Source organism: Lepus europaeus, chromosome 15 (assembly GCF_033115175.1).
Source record: "Lepus europaeus isolate LE1 chromosome 15, mLepTim1.pri, whole genome shotgun sequence".
Classification (NCBI taxonomy): Eukaryota; Metazoa; Chordata; class Mammalia; order Lagomorpha; family Leporidae; genus Lepus; species Lepus europaeus.
The window spans coordinates 29,239,662-29,266,269 of record NC_084841.1 but is presented as its reverse complement, the minus strand read 5'-3'; the positions used below and the strand labels follow the sequence as shown (position 1 = coordinate 29,266,269).

The 26,608-nt window shown below is 45.1% G+C and overlaps 1 protein-coding gene across 1 annotated transcript in view; it reads right to left on the bottom strand.

The window, feature by feature from the left end:
• Nucleotides 1-508: 508 nt before the first annotated feature.
• The window catches only part of SLC1A3 (solute carrier family 1 member 3), an 87,000-nt gene continuing 60,900 nt past the window's right edge, over nucleotides 509-26,608 (bottom strand). Inside the window, exons 4-10 of the mRNA XM_062211981.1 lie at nucleotides 16,965-17,169; nucleotides 14,255-14,297; nucleotides 10,232-10,524; nucleotides 7,533-7,766; nucleotides 6,152-6,346; nucleotides 4,499-4,633; nucleotides 509-2,599 (exon numbers count right to left, since the gene is read on the bottom strand). Coding sequence (XP_062067965.1) covers nucleotides 2,395-2,599; nucleotides 4,499-4,633; nucleotides 6,152-6,346; nucleotides 7,533-7,766; nucleotides 10,232-10,524; nucleotides 14,255-14,297; nucleotides 16,965-17,169 — 1,310 coding nt within the window. The 3' untranslated portion in view covers nucleotides 509-2,394. The remainder of the gene's footprint in view (nucleotides 2,600-4,498; nucleotides 4,634-6,151; nucleotides 6,347-7,532; nucleotides 7,767-10,231; nucleotides 10,525-14,254; nucleotides 14,298-16,964; nucleotides 17,170-26,608) is intronic.

Sequence of the window (26,608 nt, the reverse complement as noted above, 5' to 3'; positions counted from 1 at the left end):
CTGGGAAGTAGTCGCCCATAAGTCGTTCTTAATGAATACAGCGGCTCACGAGCATAACGGCTGTTCCTGGAATAGCCCTGAGATCTTACTCAGCTCTTTCCACAATGGCAGTAAGTAATCGCAGAGATAAATCTACCTTATTTGAAGGTCAGACAGGAAATTACTTTTGGGGAAGAACTCGTGGTGGTATTACACTGTTCTAATCCCAGCATGGGAATGACTCCATTTATCTGAGAAACTTGAATCTGACAGGGACAAGTAAGTGGAGACAATTACAGCCAGCACCCCCTCCTGTTGTCAGCTCCAGTGCCAGGAGTCGCACAGGGAGAGGGAGATCGGCCTTATTTTCTCGGGGCTGGCTCCCCCAGCGGGTTCTAGCCAAGATTTTGACCTGGCTACGTGGCGTCCTTTCCCAGCAGGCCTGAGCTCCTTGTAGGGCTTCCACGAGTGGGAATTTTACTTTCCTTCGGGGAGAAGAATAAACAACAGCAAAGTTATGGATGTAAAACTATTTTTCTTTTTAATTGGAAATATTTCTACAAAGTAATGCTGCCCAGTCCATACTGGGTGCACACGTATGCAGAGCCTGTGCTGGGATGGTGAGTTACCCTAGGGGACCTGCTTTCCATATGAAATGGTTAGTGTATATATATATATATATATAAAAACACACCATGTAACAATTAACTTGACATGATTAATTTTTGCTCCACTAGTGTCATGGCAACCATGTACATTAACTTTTGTAGTGTATTTCCCAAATAGAGCCTTGACATTAAATGGTTACTCCATTGTAGCCTAATGTTAGGTTTTCTGTGCACATAACATTCAGGATCTACATAAAAATCTAATTGTATATCAGAGGACGTATGTCTAGATTTTCAGTCTGTTAGCATAATGAAGTCCATTCTTCACCATTTTCAGTCAAACGCAGATGCATCTGGCATCGTCTGACAGCTCCCACTGAGTGTCTTGGACTGGATATTCCTTAGGGGGTAAAAATTATTCTCCTCCCACCCTGATAGCTGCCTCACCTGAAACTGGTGCCCCTGCTGTAATTCCCTGCACTCACTGTACGGAGTCATCTTCTTCCATTTCTCTTAGGGACACAAAACAGAAGCACACTGCACTCCAGCTGAAAGTTTTGAATGATTTGGTAAGTGGAATTCCAACACAGATGTCTTCTTTCATCCTACTAACTTTAATTAAAGTAAAAAACATTTTCAGATAAGAGACCAATGGACCTCTGTTATCTGACTTCTTTAAAGTATAGAAGTGAGCTTATGTTTTGGTACCTAGACTTCTGTGGGGAAATGATTTTAAACTGAGAAGTAGTATTTCAGGTTTAAAAAAAAAAAAAAGGAAACTCTAAACTCTGCTGTTTAAATCTTTCTAAGGCCTCCATTCCTGGTGTTTTAATGTCAGCTGAAGTCCATTCTTTTTCTTCGATGTTCCAGAGTAAGACCGTGGGCCCCCTTGCTAGTCTTCTGCTTTATTTTCTAACTGTCAATTGAGCGATAGGGGACATTTTTTCCCAGAGCAGTCAATCCATTCAGATTGGGAAGGATGGAAAGCTCACATTATTTTTCCTACTGGGAAGAACTGGGCAGAGGATCTCGGGAATAATTCCACTCCTCGCACCTAGTGACTTACATAAATGGTATTTCGGACATGAGCCCAGTGAACAGCCATCCTGCCCCTAGTCATTTCTGAAAGTGTGGTCCATGGCATGGAACTGGTACAAAGTGTATGTGGTGCGGGGAGAACAGAGGGCAGGCTCTTCAATGTCACAGAATGTCTGGCCTGGAAGATTGATTATGGGATATCGGGGGCAGTCACTCATTTTACAGATGGGGACACTGAGGTCTGGAGATGAGATGTGACTGCAAGGCCGCCCAGAAACCTCATTTTCTGCCCCTCTCCACAGCTGTGCTATTGTCGTGCTACTAACAAAATAAGGACACAGTCAGAAGAGAAAGGGAAAAAACCCTTCTGTCCAACTGATAACTGATTGTAGCTCATCCAGTTGCTTAGTCTTGAGACTAACTCATTTGGGTTCCAAGGGACCCGACCACAGTTGGTTTAAATTTGATTTTAACTTACTGAAAATAAGTTTATGGGGTTAAGTGCCACATAAACTCATAAGATTTGATCAAGATTATTTTTTTGATCTGAGTACCTTAGCAGGTAAGACGAACATGATTTAAACATTTTAAATGTAGGTGAAAACTTCACATTTTGACCACTGCAAAATCCTCCCTTGTGCTTGGATAAGTAGTTTCCAATCCTATCAGAACAGAGAGGAAAAGGGGTCTGTGAGAACGGGCTATAAGGAGATGGACGCATGTCATGACGGCTTTCCAACACCTGGTGCTCACGAAGGCAGTTCTTTGTTTACATCTTGGTTTCACTGTCGATGGTTTTCTCGGTTTCACTGTCCTGGGCAATCAGTTGATATGGTTTCTTCATTTCATTCTCTTCGATCACCGAGTTACCCATTTCGACATCTCGGTTCTTTAGTTCGTGCCGTGACAAGTGCTCGACGATGCCGGCTCCCAGGGAGTCGCCTAGCACGTTGGTGGTGGTTCGGAGACGGTCCCTGCAGGCAGGATGCAGAGGAAGGAACAGTGAGGCTCCCTGGGAGCACCGTGCAGGTTCACTTATTGTGAACTGACCAGGCGTGCAGGTTCACTTATTGTGAACTGACCAGGAGGTCTTTAGAAGCAGCTCTTGGAACTCGGTTTGGTGTCCACCAAATGCAGAGTTACATAACTGACACAACATTTATAACAGCTCTTAAAAGTTAGGAGCACATATAGATGATTAATTTTCAGTTAGTAGTCTGACTGGAGCTAGAGTCCCAGCTCTGGGGAAGAAAAAAAAAACCCTTCCCTTTTCTCCATCTATTTAAAATGTTTCCTCCAGCTCACTTCCATTTAAACCAGTAGTTCTCAGAATGGGGCCCAGAAGCCAAAACTAGCCTCCTCATGTGTTACTTAGCCCTTTTACTCTTACTTTCTTGTGAATTATAGTGGAATTATCAAAGACTACATGATGTGCAATAGCACATTGAATGCAGAAGCGATTGCAAGACTCCAGCTAGTTAGTATTAAGCTGGACAATTTTTCTTATGTTATTATGTAATTCATTATAATCTTTAAATGAATTAGAAATTTTAAAAATTTCCATCTCTCTAATATGACAAATATATTTTAAAAGTTTTATTTATATTCATTTTATTTGAAAGGCATAGAGACATGGAGAGAGATCATCTACTGGTTCACTCCCCAAATGCTTGCAACAGCCAGGGCTGGACGAGCCTGGAACTACATCTGGGTCTGCCAGGTGAGTGGGAGTGACTCAAGTACTTAAACCATCACCTGCTGCCTCCTAGGGTGCATATTAGCTGGAGGGGAAATGGAGTAGCCAGGACTTGAACCAGGCATGCTAAGTGGCTGCTTAACCACTACTCCAAATCCGCATAGATAAAATGCTTTTTTGATGCTTAGTACGTTTTGAAGTGTCAAGATCAAAAGCTTTGAGAACCATTGCTTTGCACTGTGAAAGTGCTCACGTTGAGTGCAGACTGTGGCCAGATAGCGCTTTGTAGGCACCAATACATTTACTCCTCAAGGGACCACTAGGAAGTAGTAGGCATGAGCATCCCTGTTTTACAGAGGTGGGATGGAGTGGTTGGGTAACCTGCCCAGGATCACACAGGGCTAAGATGCAAACCCAGATCCAAGGTGAGCGGGGAATTCATGGGTCCTCCACGTGCTCTGTGCAAGCTCTCCAGCTCTTCATGCTTAGTAGTGGGGTCAGGTCAATGTACGTTGACTCCAGCACCTACTGCTATTGTCTCCTAGGCATCTGCTTTGGGCATCCTGGGGAAAATTTTCTCAAAAGTGGAGGGGAACTCAGGGGAGGAAAGGGGCAGAATGTCACTTGGAATGGTGAGGGAAGAGGGCGGAGGGGTGGGCCCGGGAGGTTAGGGTCTGGGAGAGTGGAGGGCACAGTTCTTGGAACTTTCCCTGGAGCCAAGACTCAGTTACACTCGATGACACTAGATCTCTTCCCACTGTCAGCACGGCCACCCCTCGCTCTGCTGGGCTCAGATGGGCAGATCTGCGCTGCATTACACCATTGGAACAGAAGCACAGGAGGGAAGGGCCTGCAGTTCTGTTCCAGCCGCCGTAGGGACGGACACGTTGTGCAATGCCGAAACGGCCTTGCTGATTTATGCTGGCTTCGCAGACTGCAGGTTTCCCAATATCTGAATGGCTTTATGGAGTGAGGAGTACAGCAGCCAGATGTGCTCTGCCAGTTGATAAGGGAGTGCGCACGCGCGGTGTCCAAAGCTTTGTCTCCAGATAAGGGCCAGGGGTCAGGTAGCGAGGGCTCTCTAATTACAGGCCACGCTGCCCCTCTCTGAGGAGTCGTTTATGGCAGAGGAGGGGCCCCCACGGTGTGAGCCGGCACGCGGTCCCGGAGTACTCACAGGAACCAGTCCACGGCAATGATGAGCGTGATGTCGTCAGTGGGCAGGCCCACGGATGTAAGCACAATGACCATGGTGACCAGGCCTGCCTGAGGAATCCCAGCTGCTCCAATGCTCGCGGCCGTGGCCGTGATGCTGATAAAGGAAGGATGGAAAAGAAAACACTGTTACAGATCTGCCAAGGAGAGAGCGTATCCTGAAAAACGCACACGGTGCCGATGCCTGATGTGCCGTGTTAGCACAAGAGGACTTGCTTCAAACACGTGTAGCTGGGGTTTCAAAAAATCCAGTGAGCTAATAATCATACTAGTCTTATCATGTGCTTATCATAAGTCATACTCAGCATCTCGGATGACACATCTTACTTATTATCTAGTTGATCATCACAACAAACTTCATGAAGTTGGGTGTATTACAGCCATTCTTGAATGAAGACGCTTCGTTTGCACATTCCTTACTGTATTTTGTAAAGGTCTAAAATGTCAGTTACAATAGAATCTGTTTCTAATAATTTCCTTATCTAAGTGGACGGTTGTCAAGACTCCGAGTTTGCCGATGTCTGTATTCTCGGCGGTGCATGCCGAAGACATGGGAGCAGAGAGGAAGTGTTTGGATCTAGGAAGAGGATGCTTTTGTAATATTAATCTGACTTTTCTCTATGCAGAATTAAAAAATAGAAATTTGTGGGAAAACCCCCCAAAAGTGACTTACTCTGCTCTTCAAAATACAATGTGAATAACAATGAAAAACGAGCGCCAGCAATGAAGAGCAAAGGCAGATCTGGGACATGAGGCATGAAGTCTTCTGTCGCCTTAGGCTTAACGGATGCTGCACACGGTGACGTTCGGGGGTGGGGGTGGGGGTGGGCAGGGGATTATGTTTGCACGTGGCTGTCCATGGATCTCTCTGCAGGGATGCCAGAGAAACTGGGTGGGTGATGCCAGTTGCCTCCACAGGAGAAAACTCAGAGACTGGGGGAAGGTATGGAAAGGAAAACTGCTTTTCACTCAATACCTCAAACGCAGCAGTTAAATAATGTCTCCGTAAGAATCCAATCCCCAACCTACTTGTCAGTGTGGTCTCTCCTCTATGTTATACTACCTAAAAGTTAACCCAAGAGAAAAAGTTAATCTACTTTTTCAAGTACGTGTTTATTTTCTAATCTTGCCTATAAGAGCTAACATGTTTTAATGCTTTTTAAAATTGAAATACAACATTTGAAAAAGAAAAATCTATACTAAGTATTTTGCAAATATTAAGAGGTATAACTGATGTACTGATAGGCAAACTATAAATAATGGAATCATACCATTCATAAACAAGGAGTGTGTGTGTGTGTGTGTGTGTATTCACAGGAAAAGGTCTTTCTAAACCAAACATGAAGCATGGTCACCTATAGAAAGAGGGGCTGATAAGATGGCGGGTAAGATTTTTTACCTTATATACTACAATATTTGAATGTTGAGTGTGCACATCTAATTTCAAAAATTTTTAATAAGCATTTCCAAATATACAAATAGAACTATTGCTCCAGACTTTAACCTTTTGTCTGTGTGATCCCCTTCCCAACCAGTTTCTCCACCCAACCCTGATCCCCTTCTTCTCTATTAGTCATTTTTAAAGAAAATATCATATGTAACTGTTTCCTTGTACCTGATTGTAATAATCTGTCCAAAGTTCAGATCAAAGTTGTTAACTTGAGCGATGAAGATGGCAGCCAGTGCCTCGTAGAGCGCAGTCCCGTCCATGTTAATGGTGGCCCCCACAGGCAGCACGAAGCGGGTGACGCGCTTGTCCACGCCATTATTCTCTTCCAGGCACTTGAACGTGATGGGTAGGGTGGCAGAACTGAGGACAGTGAAACAGTTCACATCAGCTGAGGGCCTGCCTGTCCTTACCCTGTCTGGTCTTTGGGACAGACAGTTCCTTCCTGTCCCACGTCCTAAAGGGAACTAAGTCAGCACTTGTATAAATAAGGGTGCGGGGTCGGGAAGAGCGTGGCCCCCTCATGGGGTCATTTGGCAGCTCTCCTGCTTCTGGGTTCCTTGTGGTTGCTCCCCATCCCCACAACCTGTGCAGTTACTCTCCTCTCCTCCCTCAGGCCAGGCCAGCTAGAAGAGGGAGAAGACAGACTTGATTCCACTGTTTTCCCCATAAGGATTCAGAGCTGGCCATTCTGGGAATCCCAAATAGGTCTGAGTAGCATCAGGGATGAAGAAGCCAATTCAGGGGCTGGTGTTGTGGCACAGCCGGCGAAGCTGCTGGTTGTGATGCTGGACTCCCATATCATATTGCCAGTTTGAGTTCCAGTTGCTCTGCTTCTATTTATTTATTTATTGACAGGCAGAGTGGACAGTGAGAGAGAGAGACAGAGAGAAAGGTCTTCCTTTGCCATTGGTTTACCCTCCAATGGCCGCCGCGCTGCGGCTGGCGCACCACGCTGATCCGATGGCAGGAGCCAGGTGCTTTATCCTGGTCTCCCATGGGGTGCAGGGCCCAAGCATTTGGGCCATCCTCCACTGCACTCCCTGGCCACAGCAGAGAGCTGGCCTGGAAGAGGGACAACCGGGACAGAATCCGGTGCCCTGACCAGGACTAGAACCCGGTGTGCCGGCACCCCAAGGCGGAGGATTAGTCTATTGAGCTGCGGCGCCGGCCCGCTCTGCTTCTAATTCAGCTTCCTGCTAGCAACTGGGAAAACATCTGGTGATGGTTGAAGTACTTGGCCCACTGCCACCCACATCAGAGACTTGGACGGAATTTCTGGCTCCTGGCTTTGGCCTGGACCAGCTCTGGCTGTTGTAGCCTACTGGGCAGTGAACCCGTGGGTGAAGATTTTGCTCTCGGTGTCTCCCCTTCTCTGCCGCTCTGCCTTTCAAATCAAACAATCAACAATCTTAAAAAGCCAATTCAGTATTTCTGTAAATTTCAAACCCAGAACAAAATGTCTCTTCCTGCTTTCAACTAAAGGGGTGCAGGTTCAAAACAGAGCTTCAGAAACACTCCGAGGAGTCAACCACACATGTGTACATACCTTGAAGAGGTCCCCAGAGCTGTGATAAGGGCTTGCAGCAACCCTCCAATGAAAACCCAAGGGTTCTTCCGTGTCACCAGGAAATAGAGGAGTGGCAGGACAATGACGGCGTGGATGAGCAGGCCAATGATGACTGTCACTGTGTACATGGCCAGCTGCCCCCCAATCACACCCATGTCTTCCATCTCAACAATTTTCCCTGCAATCAGGAAGAGAATGCCCAGAGGGGCATACCTGTGGAGAACAACATACATGCAATTGGAGTCCAGTGAGGGGAAAGAAATGGGTTTCCAAACACTGTTGCCTTGGGTACTGTTAGAACTTGTAGGAATTATGTACACCTTTCTGGTCTTTTTTAAATATAAAGTTGGTTATCACAGAACTGGATCTCATTTGGGACTGCTCTAGGACAGGTTTTTTTCTCCTAATATTGGGACAAAAGCAGATGCAGAGGTTTTATTGTCCACCTGCTGTAGATAGCTGTCTTTTCTCCATCCCTGACCCTCAGAGGCCCTCGCTCCCCCTGGACTGACACAACCTACCTCCCCAACATCCAGACTTTTGGCAACATTTTCTGTTTCTGAACTGGATTTCCAGTTAAAGCAAGAGTCACAGAATACCGTGTCAGTATTCCAGATCGGCAGGCACTTCGCTTAATCTGTGGCCCCTTTTGTTACTTTTTCCCACACCTCTATATCACTTCTAATATTACTTAGCATTCGTCTTTAAATCACCTTCTCTCTTTAGGTAAATTTATTTTAAAAGGAAATTTTTTTGTTATAGTACAAATGGAAACCTGGTACCATTTACCATAAATAGGTGACCATAAAACAAATTTAGAGCTATTAATATTAATAGTATTTACATATAGAGTCCCACAATCAGGCAATAGGCATTCTATTGACATAATACTACCCACAGGCTGCTACTGCCGTTAGGGAGCATTTCCCCGTGGCCTCTGTGAGGAGGAACACAGTAATAACCTCGTAGCTTAAAGGTCTTGCTGCCCAGCTTTCAACTCCGGGTCCACTGTGTGCTATAAACTACAACCAAACGCACATTACTGAAAACAGAGGAACCGACTGCCCTTAAGGAGAAGGGTCTGTCGGGAACTGTGGAGGACTTGTTTCAAACTGGAAAAACACCCAACACAACGCTTCTTTCAAAAGCTCTTTAAAAACGCAGGCCAGGAAGTCACAGGAGTACCTGTTTGCAGAAATGTAATAACTCAAGGCTTGAGTGTGTGGGCCAATGTACGGCTAGAAAAGCTGCATGTGAGGTTCATTCAGTGGCCTTGAATGGGCTTCTTTTATAAAAGAGGTGAAAGGTGGAAGCATTTTAATAATACGAAGATAAATGCCCACTTTGGGGATTCCTGTGGAGACCACATTCTGGTCTTTGTGCCGTGATTCATATCCACCTTGCACCAATTCCTAAAAAATGGATTTCTCTGGGCTTTGGTGGCATTCAAGACAAAAGAAATTGAGTCATGTTGACAAGTAAGTGCTTTTCTTAGCAATGGATGCTTTCCTGCCTCAGTTGCCAAGAAGAGCCTGGATTAGAAATCAAGCATAGAAGAAAATCAATCCTCACCCAAGGCCTAAACCAAGCAAAGGGTTCTCCCTTCTGCTGGGGGGCGGGGGTTTACATTCCAAGGTCAATGTTCTGCTTTGGATTTAGTCTTTTCCTTTGTTTCCTGCTCTCAGCTTTATTAAAGGAGGTTTTGTTATGAATTGTGGCTTGGGTTTCCATAATGCCTCCCACCAGTCCTATAGGGATTGCAATAGAACTGCCATGTGAGTTTCTAAAGGCCAACAGAGAGGAGACCTGAGCTTTTCCAGTGGACCAGGGGCTTCTGCATTTACTCTCCCTTCTACTGGCAATGCTCTCTACTGGCCTTTGTGTAACTGGTCATTCAGGCATTAGCCTCTCTGAACCATCCAGGGCAAACTTTGTGCCTTTTCTTCAGTCACTTGGTGTTATGATTACAGCTTATGGTTGATGGATTTGTTTATTGTCTGTCTCCCTTAAAAGCATGTAAGATTTAAGACATCCTTATTAGGTTTTTCATTGCTATATCCACAGTACTTGGCATTATATGCTTAGCATAGAGTAGACACTCCTTAGATGGATTAATCACTAAATAGATCTAAAATGGAGGAATGAGGAGTGGGTTTCCATCAGCACTGGGATAAAAAAGAAGACACCCTGCGGGTTGGCACTGTGGCATAGCAGGTAAAGCCGCCACCTGCAGTGCCAGCATCCCATACAGCTCTCTGCTGTGGCCTGGGAAAGCAGTAGAAGATGGCCCAAGTGCTTGGGCCCCTGCATCTGTGTGGGAGATCCAGAGGGAGCTCCTGGCTCCTGGCTTCGGATCAGCACAGCTCCGGCCATTGTGGCCATCTGGGGAGTGAACCAGTGGATGGAAGACCTCTCTCTCTCTAACTCTTTCAAATAAATAAATTAATTAAAAAAAAAAAAAGACACCTTTCCAAGACAAGGAAGCAAACTTATTAAGATAGGCTTACAGATAGGTTCAAGGCCTCTCTAGACTCGGAAATTCCATTTTTCTTGTGCTTACCAGAGTGGGATGACTGCACTTGGCCATCCCGCCTGCTGGCATCTTCCTCAGGACAGAACATATGTTGATGGCAATAAGCATCTTGCATATAGGATGTAGAGCAAATGGAAATACATACCACATTATCACTGCCACTAATCTCATGATGGCTTCGTTAAGAGAATCAAAGAAATCTCTCAGGGCTTGTCCCTGCTCCTTCATGTTTCCAATCACAAAACCGAAGCACATGGAGAAGACAACTAGGCCAAGGGCATTGACCCCATTCACAGATCCCGGAACCGGAACCAGCTCCTCTGTGATCCGCGTGAGCGCCTCCATGGCTTCTGACACATTGTTTATCACAGCACCCACGAGCGTTTCATTGGCCTGGATGGGCACTTTAAAGCTTCTCTTCTCATAGTTGGTCTTAAACTTTAAAATAAAAGCACAACATGGTTTAAAGGTGATTTTCATTTTTTCTTCACACTTCTCTGTTGTCCAAATTTTCTGTTTTCTGTAATAGTATATGCTACTTTTTGTTCAGAGAATAGTGTAATTTTCTCTCTCCCTCCCTCCCCTTTTCTATTCACCTACCACCCATCCATCTATCTTGTGGCAAACCCCTACTCCTTCCTCAAAACACACACACACTCAAATACATAGAAATCACAACACACACTCAAATACATAAAAAAATAGAGAAGAGGGATCTTGTTAAAGATGTACTAAACACACATGGGCTTTTGCTATCTTTTGAACCAAATGACTATAATGGAATATTTAAAAAGCTATAAATACAAATAGTCACAATAGTCCTTTTACGTTCTGTGAGGATCATGCTATGGGAGCATGGATAAGTCACTTTATATCCTTTCATAGTCCACAGCTATGAACAAAGGAAAACTATGCTGGTTCTACCCTGTGAGGTTGTTGATGTGACCAAATTAAACAGAACACAGGAGATTATCTTACAAATTTTAAAGTACTGTACTCATGCTGGCTAGTGATGTCCAATGATAAAGTCCTCCAGGGATTACGTTTAGTTGGAGAGTTCAGTGGATATTAAAAATTCCAAAACAACCACTCTTCAAGCCATTCCTAATATTATCAGTTCTTAAGGATAGGTGCTTAATAGTTGAGGATAACAACTTACTTTCTCCAAGTCCACAGTGGCATTTCTCTTCTAACCCAAGAGATGGTCTTTTCCCCATAGCTGCTGCATAGATGCCTCTGACGGGAGATGCTGAGTATATTACTGTGGTCATAAGATACAAGGAAGCCCATCCCTCTAAGATTTTAATGAGAGTAGAATTCCTGGCATTGATGGTGATGGTAATAAAGCATCAGCGAGAGTGAGAATATAGGACTGTTGGCTGCATCTAGAGTCTTGGGGAAGAATGCATAGCCCAGCATGAAGTGCTTGGCCATTTCTTTACCAGGAATAAATAGAGGGCTTTCTTGTCCATTGGGAAACCACCCTTCCCAAAGATATATCCAGCCGTCAATATGGTGAACCATCCCTAAATAACCAGTGGTACTGATTGGTAATTTCAAACACCACCACCAAGAAAAAACTGGCTCCTGTCCGTCTTATATTTCAGTCAACTCTCAAATCTCTATTCCAATGGTTGCCTATGCAACGTATGGCTACACAGTGTAGATTTTCAATCTGCTTAGCCTTTCCCATGCCTCCCTTCACCTTAGACACAGTTTGCAGCCTACTCAGGAATTGAGATCTCATTTGCATTCTGGTCTAAGCCAAACAGATTTGGGAAGATACATTTCCTCCCCCTTCAAAACCCTTTAAATGCAATCCCAAACCAAATACAATAAATCTACATGCATCAGCACTTTTTCCATCTGAAGGATCTGGAAATCAGCATTTTTTTATATTACCCACTGCCAGCTAACGACAATGTCAGCCCATAGTGCTGGGGTTGGCTGGTTGAATTGAAATGGGTTACAGTTGTTTTTGAACAAATACAGTCAGATATTGGCCTCTTAGACTTTTTTTTTAAAGAAAGGATTCTGTTTGAATTTTGCAATGCGCACACGTATTACCTATTAAAAAGTCTTCATAAAAATATTTAAAATGAGGGGGAATAAAGGCCAAAGGAGAACTTGCACATGTGAAACCCAGCCACCAGGGTGGGCCGTTTGGGCTGTGGTTAAGCTGCCAGTCAGGATGCCTGCGTCCCATAGCGGATGGCCAGTGTTTAAGCTCGCTCCCCATTCCAGCTACTTGTTAATGCTACCTGCTGGGGGCAGTAGGTGATGACTCAAGTTACTGGACCCTTGCCACTCACATGGGGAACCCAGATGGACTTCCTGGCCCCCAATGACAGCCTGGCCCAGACCTGGCCGTTGTGGGCATCTGGGGAGTGAACCAGCGGAGGGTGCTTTTTCTTTTCACGTTCCAAATAACCAAATATTTAAAAACCCAGTTCTCCATGAGATCATGGTTTTGTTTTGTTATACTGAAATTCTAAGCAGAAAGGTTGGGGAAATACAACTGGAGCAAATTGACACCATTTGGAGAAATGCTTGGGAAGTATTATTTAACCCAGAATGTCCAACTAATTCCTTTTTTTTTTTGACAGGCAGAGTTAGAGAGAGTGAGTGAGTGTGAGAGAGAGAGACAGAGAGAGAGAGAGAGAGAGAGAGGTTTTCCTTTTTCCGTTGGTTTACCCCTCAAGTAGCCGCTATGGCCAGAGCTACACCGATCTGAAGCCAGGAGCCAGGTGCTTCTCCTGGTCTCCCATGCGGGTGCAGGGCCCAAGGACCTGGGCCATCCTCCACTGCACTCCTGGGCCACAGCAGAGAGCTGGCCTGGAAGAGGAGCAACCGGGACAGAATCCGGTGCCCCAGCTGGGACTAGAACCTGGGGTGCTGGCGTCGCAGGCGGAGGATTAGCCAAGTGAGCCGCGGCACTGGCCTAACTGATTCCTTTTTAATATTTTGGGCAATAAAACTTCTTTATTATGTGAGTTTAGAATTAACACCACTGATTTTATCCCCAAGTACTAAAGTGTTGTATTTTTAAAATGTTTATTTTCTACTTGAAAGGCAGAGAGACAGGGGGCAGGGAATAAGTCTTCCATTTGTTGGGTTCACTCCCTAAATGACCCTAAGGCTCAGGGTTGCACCAGGCTGAAGCCAAGAGTCCCAAACTCCTTCTGGGTCTCCTTTGTGGGCAGCAGGGACGCAGGCACCAGAACTGCTGCTTGCTTCCTCCCAGGATGCAGCAGGAGGAAGAGTGGTGGCTGGGACCCGAACCAGCACTCCAATATGGGATATGGGTGTCCCAAGCAGCGGCTGAACCCACTGTGCCACGAGGTCTGCCTGAGTATATTTGTATCCACAACACAGAGATGAGAACTGCTTGGGTAGGAGGCTAGAAGGATATGGCCTCCAATTGTTCAGCACCCTAGAGATCCCTGTCTAGGAAGCAGAATGGGGTAATTAGACGATAGAATTTGGTTGGAGTTGACACAGTGGATTTGAATTCTACCTAGCTGGGCTATTTACTACTTGTGAGGACTTGTGCCTGTTACATTCCCCACCCCCTGTCCCCAAGTTTACACAGATGGGTTGCCTCACGGTGAAAGGAAGAGAATGATACTCCGCAGGGTTATGTGAGGACTAAATACAACATGGCTGGCACAGAGCAGGCGCTCTGGAAGTGATCATGCCATTCTCTCCTGATAGGGCTCTCCTGATCCATAAAGCCCTTAGCAGACTTGTAAAACACAGTCCACTGGTTTTTAAATCAAACCCAGTGATCTGAATAGTCTCTAACTTTCCTTAAAGTAAGTTTTAAGTGTCTTTTATGTTGGATTTGCTTATTGTGTTGGGGGAACTTTCACATGTGAGAAGTGGACGCAGAAGGAGGAAGGAGGTCTCCTGATTAACCTTCTTAATAACAGAATCAATGAGCTATTGCATGCAAGACACACTGTATCTGACAACTAATAAGGCTTTAATGCAAGGTGATCTTCCCTCTCCCAGAAGAGATGCTCAGAAAACCCTAGTGCTTTCCATCTGAGTGGCAAGAAGTTATTTTTTACTGTAGAGAGATGGAATATCAAAGGAAAAAAGAGGGTATCACTTGGGTTGGTATGCCAAAGGGGAATCTGAAAGGTGAACTAGTAGTTGTGTTTACCTGTTTGAAGCAAGCTTCCACCAGATTTGGAGGGAACATGTTCCTGCGAAGAAAGTAATAATCACTTGAAAAATTTCCCAAATAATAAGTCTTTTTCCTGAATACTGTTTCATTGTATCTAAAGTCAAGAATGCACTGAGCCAAGCAGCAGATGGGCAAAGACAAAGACTTTGGTTTTATGACTTGAATGTACCCCTAAGGGTAGGCCAGGTAGGTACTGTTTTTTAAGGAACTAAGAAACTCAACTCGTATTGTCTTCATGTCAGCCAATGAGATTCTTCATTCAACTGTAATATCATCAAAACCCTGTTCAAAGGATCAGAGTGAGAATAGAAACGTCACTTGTCATCGTATTCTGACTGAGGTGTTATTCAACAGTGGCTATTTTTGGATACTGTACTGAATATTCTAAATTAAGATCATGGTGAGAATGTGGGTATTCTAAAATACAAATCTTCCTTCCAAAGTTCTTCTAGGTGATGGGGTAGTGGCACTGAATTGCTGGAGCTTCTGAGGCTCTTTGGTGGCTAATGGAGACACGGACCACAAAATTCGAACTTGAGGCTATGTGGCAGGGTTTGTCACTTCCTCAGAAACTGTGTCAACCCAGCATTTGAGTTCCTGGGGTTAGGGTGGGGAGAGTTACCAACCAGCTGTGTAATACTGATTGAGTCGCACTACCCAATTATGTCTCATTTGATTTCATCTATAAAAGAGGAGGCTGAATTAAACAATCGTTTGGGTTCCAGGAAGTAAGACTGGGAGAAGGAGACACAATGTGGACAGTTACCTTGAGCTGGCGACTCCAGCAGTTGTATGTTATCATTCGTATTTTAAGATTATGAGCTTTTGTTCCTTTCTTCCTACTACCTAGACCATTCTGTTTCCTGTTCCATCTATGCTTTATAAATTTGTTTCTATAAACCTTGATGGAAATGTTAGATCAGGAGTTTCCAGGATATATGCTCAAGCCATGTGCCTGGGTGGGGACAGGATATTCACACATTTGCCAATGGGACAAGGGAGGGCAGAAACACACGCAGTGCTCCAAGGAGTCAACCAGACTCGGTATAACAAGATCCTGGTTCTTCAAACAGTAGAAATTATAGAGAAAGAAAACATAAAATACCCCTGGATCCAAACTACTTGAGGACAAAGTTCATGAAAAAATGCTGAAGAGCTTTCACTATTTGAGCTTACCGAAAACGCACTTATCAGATGCCAACTTGGTAGGCAATATTGTTGTAGAGTGGCTTGTTACCCTCAGGTCATTGCAATTAACTTAAGAGGCCCCATGGGGTTGGCTGGTGGTTACACAGACACTGCAGTCACCCCTGGGGAGAAGTACTGCTAAAGGAGACCTCTGTTCCCCAAATCTCTCTTGGATCTTCCTGCCACAGGATTCCTTGAGACGGCATGTGAACTCGGTCCCTTGGAGGAGCTTCTTTCAAATGATCGCTGGGAAAGTTAGGGTCAGAGTCTGTGACTGACAACCCGATCACTTTGCAGGTAAGTTGTAAAGATGGGAGTGAAGGAGCGAGGCTTTGGGAGGATAGGCTGGGTGGGGCTGCATGGGGGATCTAGAGGCCGGTCCTGGGCTGTTTTTCGCTTGCCCTTCTAGACTCATCCTTCATTCTCCACGCCCTGGGAAGCTGACCCCTGTGGACTGCAGCATGTGGGTTCTCTCGCCTTCTGCTTCTCATTGAGTTTGTCTTAGTGGCACGCACCAACAGATCACAGGGTGGGCTGAAGACCCTATGTATATTCTTTCGACTCTGATGTGTTTGGCAGCAGCTCCCTTCCCTCAAATAAAGATGTAGCTCCTACTCTGAGACCAGTCTTCATAGCTCCCCGAGTTCCAGGAACAGCGCCCTTCCTTTGCCCTTTTCACAGCTAGGAGGAACAAAATAGCTTCCCACTGTTGTTAGTCCTCTGGTGCCCACCCTCCATTCTAACTTCCCTCGGCCCCACCTACACCTTCACACACCTTCTTCAGTGTTCCATTGGGCTATACACGATGCTTCCTACCAGGACCTGAGTGATACAAGAGCAGGCGTGGAGAGACAGAGGAAGCAGAGAGGTTCTAACACTTCGGTTGCTTCACAAATATAAGGCTTACTGTACTGCCAGGGCTACTTCAAGTAAAGACTCCTGTAAGAGGTGTTTGTTTTGTTCATAAAGTTGAGGAAGCCATAATCTTTGATTATGCTATTGATCTGCCAACTCCTTTCTTCATAAATAGTAACAGGGGAAAATCTCTGGACAAGTATGACCAGATCATCTCTAAGTTCCTTCTGGAAATTCATGAATGCGTATAATGGGTGATGATACAGATCACAAATTTTAATTAGGAGAATCCAATGAATAGACCACATTTGAATAAAACCTGAAAGATGAGGACTTAAGAAAAATGGGTTAAGAATTATTAATTTTCCAAAGTGGATTTTGTAACAGAGAATTGAGTAACTACTAAAAGTAGTGCTTTCAGAAGTCTATCTCTTCTCTTCATCCTTCCCACCTATTTTACAGGAGACCAGAAAACAGGTCCTTACTTCAAGTTCTGCCAGAAAGAAGTAAAAAATGTGACCTCCCTGTAAGCCTGGCAAGGCTCCTTGAGTCCGACAGCTCTTCCAAGGGTCTGCTTAGCTGCCCAAAGTCAGAGGAGCTGGGTGGTCAAAATACCCAAGGGGACGGGCTTGCAAGGACGTACCTGATCAAGTCCAGGAAGGCATCCGCAGCTGTCACTTGTACGATTTTGCCTTCTCTGTGCATGTTTTCCTTTGTGCCCTTCCCAGGATGGATGATGATGACAATGATTATGCCAATCACCACGGCAACGATGGTGGTAGTCATGTAATAGACTACAGCTCGCATGCCCATCTTCCCTGACGCCTTACTATCTAGGGCCGCCATTCCTGGTGAAGGCAAACAGAAGGAGATTTTCAGGCAGTCAGTCCAGGGAATTCTCCAGTGGAGGATAGTGGGAGCAGCGTTTCCTTCTACGCTCCCCTACCCTCATCCCGCCCGGCAATGGGATTTTGTACATCTTGGAACTTGGCCCCATACTTCCAGGGCTGCACCAAATGGTGAAAAGGAAAGCTATAGGATGGCTAGAAATCAGCTGTGTCAGTGAACACACAATCAACTGTTTTTTGTCCCAAGAGTTCATTTCACAAAAAGGATCTTCTCTCCGGTAGTTTCAAAGTACAAATTCTTTCTCAGGTAACTATTAGCTGGGGAAACTGTGAGTGTGAGTAGTGAGTATGTGTTGTGAATATATGGAGAAACACTTAAAAAAATTTCTGGCTGGATAATCTAAATTCAAGGCACCAGTGATTCACACAGATCATCTGGCATTAAATTCTTTCAAAATAATTATTTTATATATGTATTTGGGAGTCTTATTTTTAAATGTATAATTTAGGCCGGCACCGTGGCTTAACAGGCTAATCCTCCGCCTTGCGGTGCCGGCACACCGGGTTCTAGTCCCAGTGGTGGCGCCGGATTCTATCCCAGTTGCCCCTCTTCCAGGCCAGCTCTCTGCTATGGCCCGGGAAGGCAGTGGAGGATGGCCCAAGTCCTTGGGCCCTGCACCTGCATGGGAGACCAGGAGAAGCACCTGGCTCCTGGCTTCGGATCAGCATGATTCGCCGGCTGCAGCGGCCATTGGAGGGTGAACCAATGGCAAAGGAAGACCTTTCTCTCTGTCTCTCACTATCCACTCTGCCTGTCAAAAAAAAAAAAAAAAAAAAAAAAAGAGAAAAAAACAAAAAAAAAAAAGAAAAAGTATAATTTAAGCTACTATTCTGACTACGTGTTAATTTATTTTCAATTATCATTAAAGTGGACATTGAATTAAAGGCCAAAGTTCAGAAATATTTCCTCTACTGTTTCATATATCATGTAATAAAAAATTTTAAAATATATACATTTTGGTGGGGTTCTTTGAATTCTTCCATCCTGTCCTCCTCTGCTGTTCACACAGGTCTAGAATACCTGATCTCATGTCAGAAACCCCTCTTCCCCTCATTTTCAGGACATCTTCAAAGTCCACCTCTGGGAAGGTGTTAACCTAGGTTAAAAACGGTAGCGTGACTTGAAGGTTTCCCTAGTGGCTCTTGCTGATGGAACATACCTCAGTGCTTCTTGGGCTGGAAAATAGTTAAGAAATGACATGACAGGGCCAGCATCGTAGTATAGTGATTAAACTGCCACCTGTGATGCCGTCATCCCACGCAGGCACCAGTTTGAGTCCCAGCTGCTCCATTTCCGATCCAGCTCCTTGCTAATGTGCCTGGGCAAGCAGCAGAAGATGGCCCCTGTACTCACGTGGGAGACCTGGGTGAAGCTGACTTTGGCCTGGCCTAGCCTTGGCTGTCACAGCCATTTGGAAAGTGAACCAGTGGACAGAAGATCTCTGTCTCTCACTCTCTGTTAACTGTTTCAAATAAATAAATAGATAAATCTTTAAAAAATGACACAAAACTCTCAAAATATTCAGTTATCTACAATATTGGGAGCTCTTCTGTCTCATTAGCTGTTTCCTCATTTTCTTCCTTCTTTATCCTTCCCAACTGACTAAACCACTAAAAATGGATTATAATATAATCCAACTGTACTTTATTGGAGTATTTTCTGTACCATTTATCATGTGTTTTCATAAGTATTAAAAGGCTATATTAGATACCTGGAGTATCAGATCCTAATGATAGTTTAATATTTAGGTTATGACTCTTAAGTATATTAGGATAGTTAAAAACAGGATACAAAAAAAGAAAGAAAGTAATGTGTATGACCGCCACATGGATGGGTTTTCTCAAAAATCTTAATACAAAGGTAATTAGATTAGGTGTTACTTGAAGCCATGATCACCAATTCACAATTTTGCTTGTATTTGAGTCATATCATTTCTAATTTTCATAAGCATGTACTTATTTTTAATTATAAACTATAAGGCAAATTAAAAAAAACAAGGTCTTCGTTAACACCAAGTAGAATAGAGGGAAAACTCAAACCTAGATCGTATGTAATTAAGTTTAAGCAAGTTTTTACCCCTAAGAAAACCAACGACAGCTCCTACAAATGAAGAAGTTCACTTTGGTTTTTGGCTTTAGTGTGTGAACTTCCTGCGCATTTTCTTGAAACCCAAGACAAGCATCCATTTATTAAGGTGGTTCACTTTAACACTTCCACTTTATCACAAATGGGCTAATCTGTTCTCCCAATATCCCACCCCTCATTTCATTCTCAGGTTTGAATCACATCTCAAAATATCTTGGCTTGCCTATGCTCAAAATGATTTCTCTCTGAAGAGGCCCCCTCTCCCGATTGCCTGAACTTATCCCGAAAGCCTGCGATTCTTCCACTCTTTCCCTGCCGGCCAGGGGAGCTGTGTGAGCACAGTAGGCTGGGAGATGCCTGCTGGGGGGGCCAGGCAGTGGGATTTCTACTCCACGGTGTTTCCTTCCCCTCTTGCTGTCTGTTCTGTGGTACTGTTCTGTTCTCATGCCAGCTCTTTTCTGATGCTTCTGCCCCTACCATTCCCGACAGCAGCTATTTACAGAGAGCACCGAGTGGTCAAGATAGAGCACGCAAACCAAAATGGAAAGCATTTACATCTACCCCTCCCTCACAGCAAGAGGAACGACAGTTAGCCCAGTACTCGTGATGGGGCCATCAACTCCAGGAATGAAGCTGGTAGCTTTCTTAATTATGAAAATCAATATGAAAGTCTTTCCCCATACTTTCTGAGTCTGACATAGCTGAAGACAACATCGAGACTTTTTTTTTTAGCAGTGAGCACAGACAGAAAATCAACAGTCAGTGAGAGGCCCTTTTCCTTTGAAAGAGAATAAAGCAACAGCGACTATCTCCAAGGAAGCGGTTGGAGGGTATCTTCATTAACCAGTTGTTCGTGGAGGTCTGAAGCACTCCTTGCCCACCTCTGCTCCTGGTGCTCCAGCTTGTAAAACTGAAGAGACCACCAGAAGCAAGGCCACACGCTGTTGTCAGGGCAACAGCAGCACAGATGTGTACACGCTGCTACACCCGCAGTGGCCTCCATGCTGGGGGAACCAGGTGCATGGAGGAAGAACTCTGGAAGACAAAACCCCAGATGAGCAGGGTTCCATTCGTCCTCTCCCTCACCTGAGCTCTGTGGCCATCTCCATTCCCAGCCTCCTGAAATATGAGACGGGCTTTACCCCAGGAAGTCAAACATAAGCGTCAGCATGTTAAGGGGCAGGGTTAATGTACTAAATCACTGTGCAGAAATGGGAACTCGGGCAGGAAGGCCCTAAATGTTTGCGAAGGGCAACGTTTACATTGAGCCCTGTCACTTCGAGAACATTCAGGAGAAAAGGGCACTGGAAGTCATTTGGGTATGCGGACACTGGTGGGAATGTGTTCCAACCGTCATGCGTTCATCTAAATACATGGTTGAGAAACACATTCCAGAGCGAGTAGTAAAGATAAGATCTTAACTGGCTCTCTTTTCTTCTTCTTCTCATCTGGACTTAGCGAAGCCAGCTCCATTCGAGACATCTTGACATCTTTATTATGAACGTAATCTGCCATCAGAATCCGGTCCCTCTTGAAACCCAAAGGAATCCTCCTACTGTAACATTGCTACAAGTACCTTGCTGGCTCTTCCAGTTAGGGAGACATGTGTGTGTTCTGAGCTAACTTTTATGCTGGTCCACCGACTCACCAAGTCCTGCCTCTGACCAATGGTATGCATTCATTTAATTCCAGGACAGCTGTATAATGCAAATAGTGTTTATGCTGTTTTATAGGTGAAGAAAGAAGAGGTCAGAGACGTTAAGCAACTTGCCCAGTAATGCACAGCAAGTTCAAATGAATGGAGCGTAGAGGGCCATGGAGACTTCCTGGCTGTGAGCATTCAGACTTTATTTTAAGCAGCAGTCGCTTTGGAAAAAAAAAAAGCGAAGAGGAAGGGAATTTCTTGACGCAAATCGATAATGACCTCTGTATTTATGAGGACAGCCTTTTGCTAAACAGTTTAACACAACAAATATGCATCAAATTCATGAGATTTTTGGAGGGGAGGGAGAGAATGTGTCATAAATATGTATGTGGAACTCTAAGTCTGTATTGTAAATTACAGTTCTTTGGGTATAATACTTGGGACGACTTCTTGGAAAAATGAAATATGTATTCAGCCAAGTATTGAAGGATTACATAAATAATGCCAAGTTCCCCAGGTTCTATCATTTGCATGGATTTTAGTCTCCCATCTGCTGAAAACCTACGTCTTTTACATTACCGTAGCACAGTGCACCTCCCCCCAACAACTCCTCTTCCTGGTTTTGAAACGTGGACTCTAAAGAGGCCTTCTGTTTCATATTGCCATTCCACTTATCCCAAGGATGTTACATTGTTCTTCCAGGGCCCTGGACCAGGCCCAGAAAGAGCAGAGAGGGGCGATGGCAAGTGCTGATTCCAGGGGATTGCTCTGCATCAGTTTTTGTTTTATTGTAGATGTGTTCCTTCTCCACCAAGCACTCTCAAATGCTCATCTAATCAAAGCCGCCTGTTCTCCGTGCTCCTAGAATTTCAAGATGGGCACATTTACAACAAGGAAATCAGGGATGAGCTCCAATAGGTACCGTATTCCTGGGAGTACAAGGTCCTGGGGTTTTAAAACATTAAACACTACCGATAGAATATATCTCTTACTACAGGTTGAAAAATGAGCTTCCATGTACCAAACAGCTGCTCACTGCTGCCAGTGCTTAGGGCTCACTGCAGACATAAAGGAGTGAAAGACCAAAAGCTCATAGAGAAAAGGCAGTGAGGGGATGAGGTATGGACATCAAGGGAATCACTTTAAATCTGTGTCTAAAGCCGTATGAAGTTTTTCTGCACAACAGTATTTTCTCTTGGCCCCCTAGTAGATTAGATTTTTATTTTTATTTATTTGAAAGAGTTACAGAGAGAGGCAGAGACAGAGAAAGAGGTCTTCCAACCGCTGGTTCACAGCCGGAGCTGTGCTGATCCGAAGCCAGGAGCCAGGAGCTTCCTCCGGGTCTCCTACATGGGTGCAGGGGCCCAAGGACTTGGGCCATCTTCTACTGCTATCCTAGGCCACAGCAGAGAGCTGGATTGGAAGAGGAGCAGCCGGGACTAGAACTGGCACCCATATGGGATGCCGGCACTGCAGGCCAGGGCTTTAACCTGCTGCGCCACAGCGTGTTTGTTTGTTTGTTTTAAAGAAAAGTAGAGTTCTTTGATTCTATGGCTTCTGGAACTGAAGGCAAATCTTTAAATGTTAGGTTCCAAATTGTTAAAGGATGATTGCATCACAATTTTGAATTACAGGGTGTAAGCAGGTGACAGAATCTGAACTTAAAAGGAAGACTACCCAAGCAAGGCCAATGGATGGCAATCTTAGGGCACAGGGGTTAAGGGCTCAGGCTTTAAAGTTAGAATGCCTGGATTTCATTTCTGGCATGGGTACTACGTGGCCCTTCTAAGCCTCAGTTTCCTCATCTGTAAAATGTGAATAATAATATTTACATTGCAAGAAGAGAGTCTACCCAGCAGGCCCTTGATAACGGCAGTGACGAGCACTCTGCCTCCCTATACTAGGCTGTCAGTGCCCAGAGAGCAGGACTGTCCGTTTCATTCACTGTGTGGCCTCAGTGCCTAGAACACAGGAGGTGCCCAATACGTATTTGTTGAATAATCCGTCCTTATTACTGTTAATGGTGTTCAGCTGGGTTAAAGGCCACAGGCATTAACACTTAGGTAGATGACTTTCAGGCACTCAGGTTTCCTTTGTGTTACTTATTCTGAAATTCTGACTCACCGATTTTGTTCATTCTTCCTCTAATTAATCCAAAATAGTGAGGTTCATTTTGTCTGGAACAGTGAGAGGCAGACCTGGTGGGGAAGCAGTGACGGCACATCCAGCATCATGCCCAGAGCTGGGGGGGGCAGGGGGTCGGTCATTCCCAGCAAGGTGTTCCCCCACAGGCTGGGAGGCTGGCACACATCCACCACCCACCTTGGTCCTGCTCTCTGTCCTTTGCCCGCCTCCCCCTATGCCTACGTCGTATTCCCTCTTCTACTAGCTTATTTCACTCTTGCCCATGAGCCCCTAGAAGTCAGTGAATGAGTGAGTCCATTGAAAACAATAAACAATGCAGAGAACAGAGTGGACGAGAAGGGTTCGGTCTGAATGAGTGCTGACTGTGCAGATCATGGAATCAATTGAGGGGGTCATGTCATGAGCGGGTTTTTTTTTTTTTTTTTAATCAACAAAAGAGGATAGGATGGAAAATACCAGTGTGCATCACATGTGGCAAAGGTAAAGTGCTGTTTTGTAAAAATTCCTTTCAGGTCTCTGTGTGCACACATGTGTGTGCCAGGTCCCAGTGCAAAGTACAGCTATTATTGTGGGTGCTGGCAAAAATACGTTTGCAAGCATAAGCAACTTACTTACTTTCCTCCGTGATTCCTGGTGAAGAGAGTTAAACCATCTCCACCAAGGGCTGAGAGCAATTTTGTGGAATTCACAGTCAATTAAATCACAAGTATGTTCACATGGGTGTTCACCCCCGCCAAAGTTTCCTTCCTATTGTGGACTATTCATAAGATCACACAACTTGACATTTCATTAGCGCAAAACACTACAGAGCTTTCCCAAGTTATATTGCCCAAGAACGGCAAGTGAGGCTTCCTTAACAAACTTGTCGTCGCTTGGGATGACAAATAATTTGTCAGGCAAACTGATTTTTTAATTTGACTCTTAAAACTTGTCAACAAGTTTTTTTTTTTTTTTTTCCTAACTTGAGCATTCCCTAGGAAAATGAGGTGCAGAAAAGCAAAAGAGAAACGTTCTCTTTTGAAAAATTGTTAAATGGAAAAATCAGTGAAGTGGACAATATTATTAGTGGCAGAAAAAGTCAAATAAATCACTTTTGCCCTCAGCCCGGTAGGGTTAGGCAGACAATTCCTTTTCTCCGGCTACAGTTTGTCCTTTGGGAATAAACTTTCATAGGAGGAAACGTCTCGGGGAAACTGAGGCCCCACACCCACCACCACTACCTCGATTGTCAGAGCTCCTAGCACCGTCTGATTTAATGTTTGGGGTCCCCACTGCCTCTGCAGGAGAGCCAGCTGGTGGGGTGCTTGGTCAAGGTTTGCCTGTGTGTCTCTACCGTGGTCTTGACCGTCTGACGCTCATTACAGCCTAACACAGCCCCGCCATGCGTCTCGTCGTGCGGTTTGCCCATCCCAGGGGCTTCCTCTCACTCTCAGCAAGGTCGCGGGAAACGCTCCGAAATTCAAAATTCGCTTCTCAAGGCCAGGGCTGCCGGCGCGGGAGCCGCAGTGGGTCATTCAGACACCGGTGCAGCCTTCACAAGAGCCCCTCCTGCGCTCACGGTATTGGAATGTGCCGCACAATATGCTGGGCTGAAGAGGAACCAGAGATAATTCATCTTTATGTGTGCTAAGCAGAGCAAGAGGGAGAGACGCGCGGGACCCAGCGCGGGCCGCACGGCAGGCTGGGGGGGAGTGATTAGTAACAGCTGACAGCCACAGACCAAGACCCTTTCTTTGGTTACCTCATTGTAACAGCAGAGCACAAAGGAATGACTGTCCTCTTGCCAAGATTTAGAAACCGAGGGCCAGAGAAAATAGCAGCGAAAAGGAAAGTGTTGGGCAGAGCGGGCAGTGGGTTGACCAAAGCAACTCTTGGTTGTACCTGTTGGGCCCGGCCTTGGAAAGAAATCCCCACCAGCCACGGGGAGAGGGGTGGGCCATCCGGCGCATCAGCAATTGTGAGCAAAAGAGGTGAATTCAGCAGAACCCCTATGGGGAGCCACACTTTGCTCTGGTTTAATGAGAGGGAGTTCTTTGAGGGTCAGAACCCCAACGCCTTCTGCCATTTTTTCTGAAAAGAATCATGACTTAGAAACAACCCCTGCAAGGGTAGTTTGTGCGTTCCCAAGATGCCCTCGTTCCTTTGGGTTGCGTTTCTCGCCGTGACTTAGGAAAATGATCAAGAGAGCCCATTTCCTAGCTGGCAGGATGCTGAGCGGCCGTGACTGAATTCCACAATGGGGCTCCACTTGTCCAAAGTTAACCAAAGGGTGTCTCTAGTTGACTACAGAACGTGCCCAACTCACGGGGTGCCCTTTCTTCCCACAGAAGGCCTGGCCCTCACAGAAGTAAAAGAATTGAAATGAAAGCAATCTATGGATGCTAAAAACCAATTCAACCTGGCCCTGCTTCCAAAAAGAACAGCTGCAGCAAGAGTGTGACTCCAGACCTTCCAGCAGGTTCCCAAGGTCAAGGGAGCCCCACACATGACCCCCGTCTGTCCCCTGCCACTTTCCCCATTCTTTGGCATCAAAAGATTCTGGAATCAGAACCCAACGTGAGCACTCTGAATTAAGTATGTTCTAGAAACTGATATTAAGATTTTCCAAAATGTAAGATACATTTCTTACTAAAAAAATAACCAGAGGATAAAATGTATTCACCTTATCTATTTTTTCTTTTTTTAATTTTTGACAGGCAGAGTGGACAGTGAGAGAGAGAGACAGAGAGAAAGGTCTTCCTTTGCCATTGGTTCACCCCCCAAGTGGCCGCTGCAGCCGGCGCGCTACGGCTGGCGCACTGCGCTGATCCGAAGCCAGGAGCCAGGTGCTTCCTCTGGTCTCCCATTCGGGTGCAGGGCCCAAGCACTTGGGCCATCCTCCACTGCACTCTCGGGCCAAAGCAGAGAGCTGGACTGGAAGAGGGGCAACCGGGACAGAATCCGGTGCCCCGACCTGGACTAGAACCCGGTGTGCTGGCGCCACAGGCAGAAGATTAGCCTATTGAGCCACGGCGCCAGCCACAACTTATCTATTTTCTACATGAAGTCTACGTGTGAATTATACCATCTAAAAGAATAATTATACTTAATGTATGAATAAAAATATTTGTTAAAATTCAGATTCACATTCTGGCCAGTTAAGAGAATGTACAAAATTGTCTTCGGTGATAGGGGTGGAAGCAGAGGAGAGGAGAATGAGAAGAGAGTTGAAAGAACACTAGGAGGAGAGAGAAAAAGAGAAAAAGTAGAGAAATAAAGGGAGACCAAAATGTAGAGGAACATTTAGCAGAGAAAAATTTCAGTAGGTGCTTTTAACTCAGTGCATTTCTTGGGCTGTGGCCAACACCACCCCATTTTAATTTTGGTTGATTTTCTCAGCATTTAAAAGCTCATCGATTGTTCTTATCTAATCTATAAAGGAATGGTCACACCCAGGGAGTGGGAGATTATTCTTGCAGCTACCTGAGCCAAACAATAAAGCAATATCACTTTGTAAAATAAGG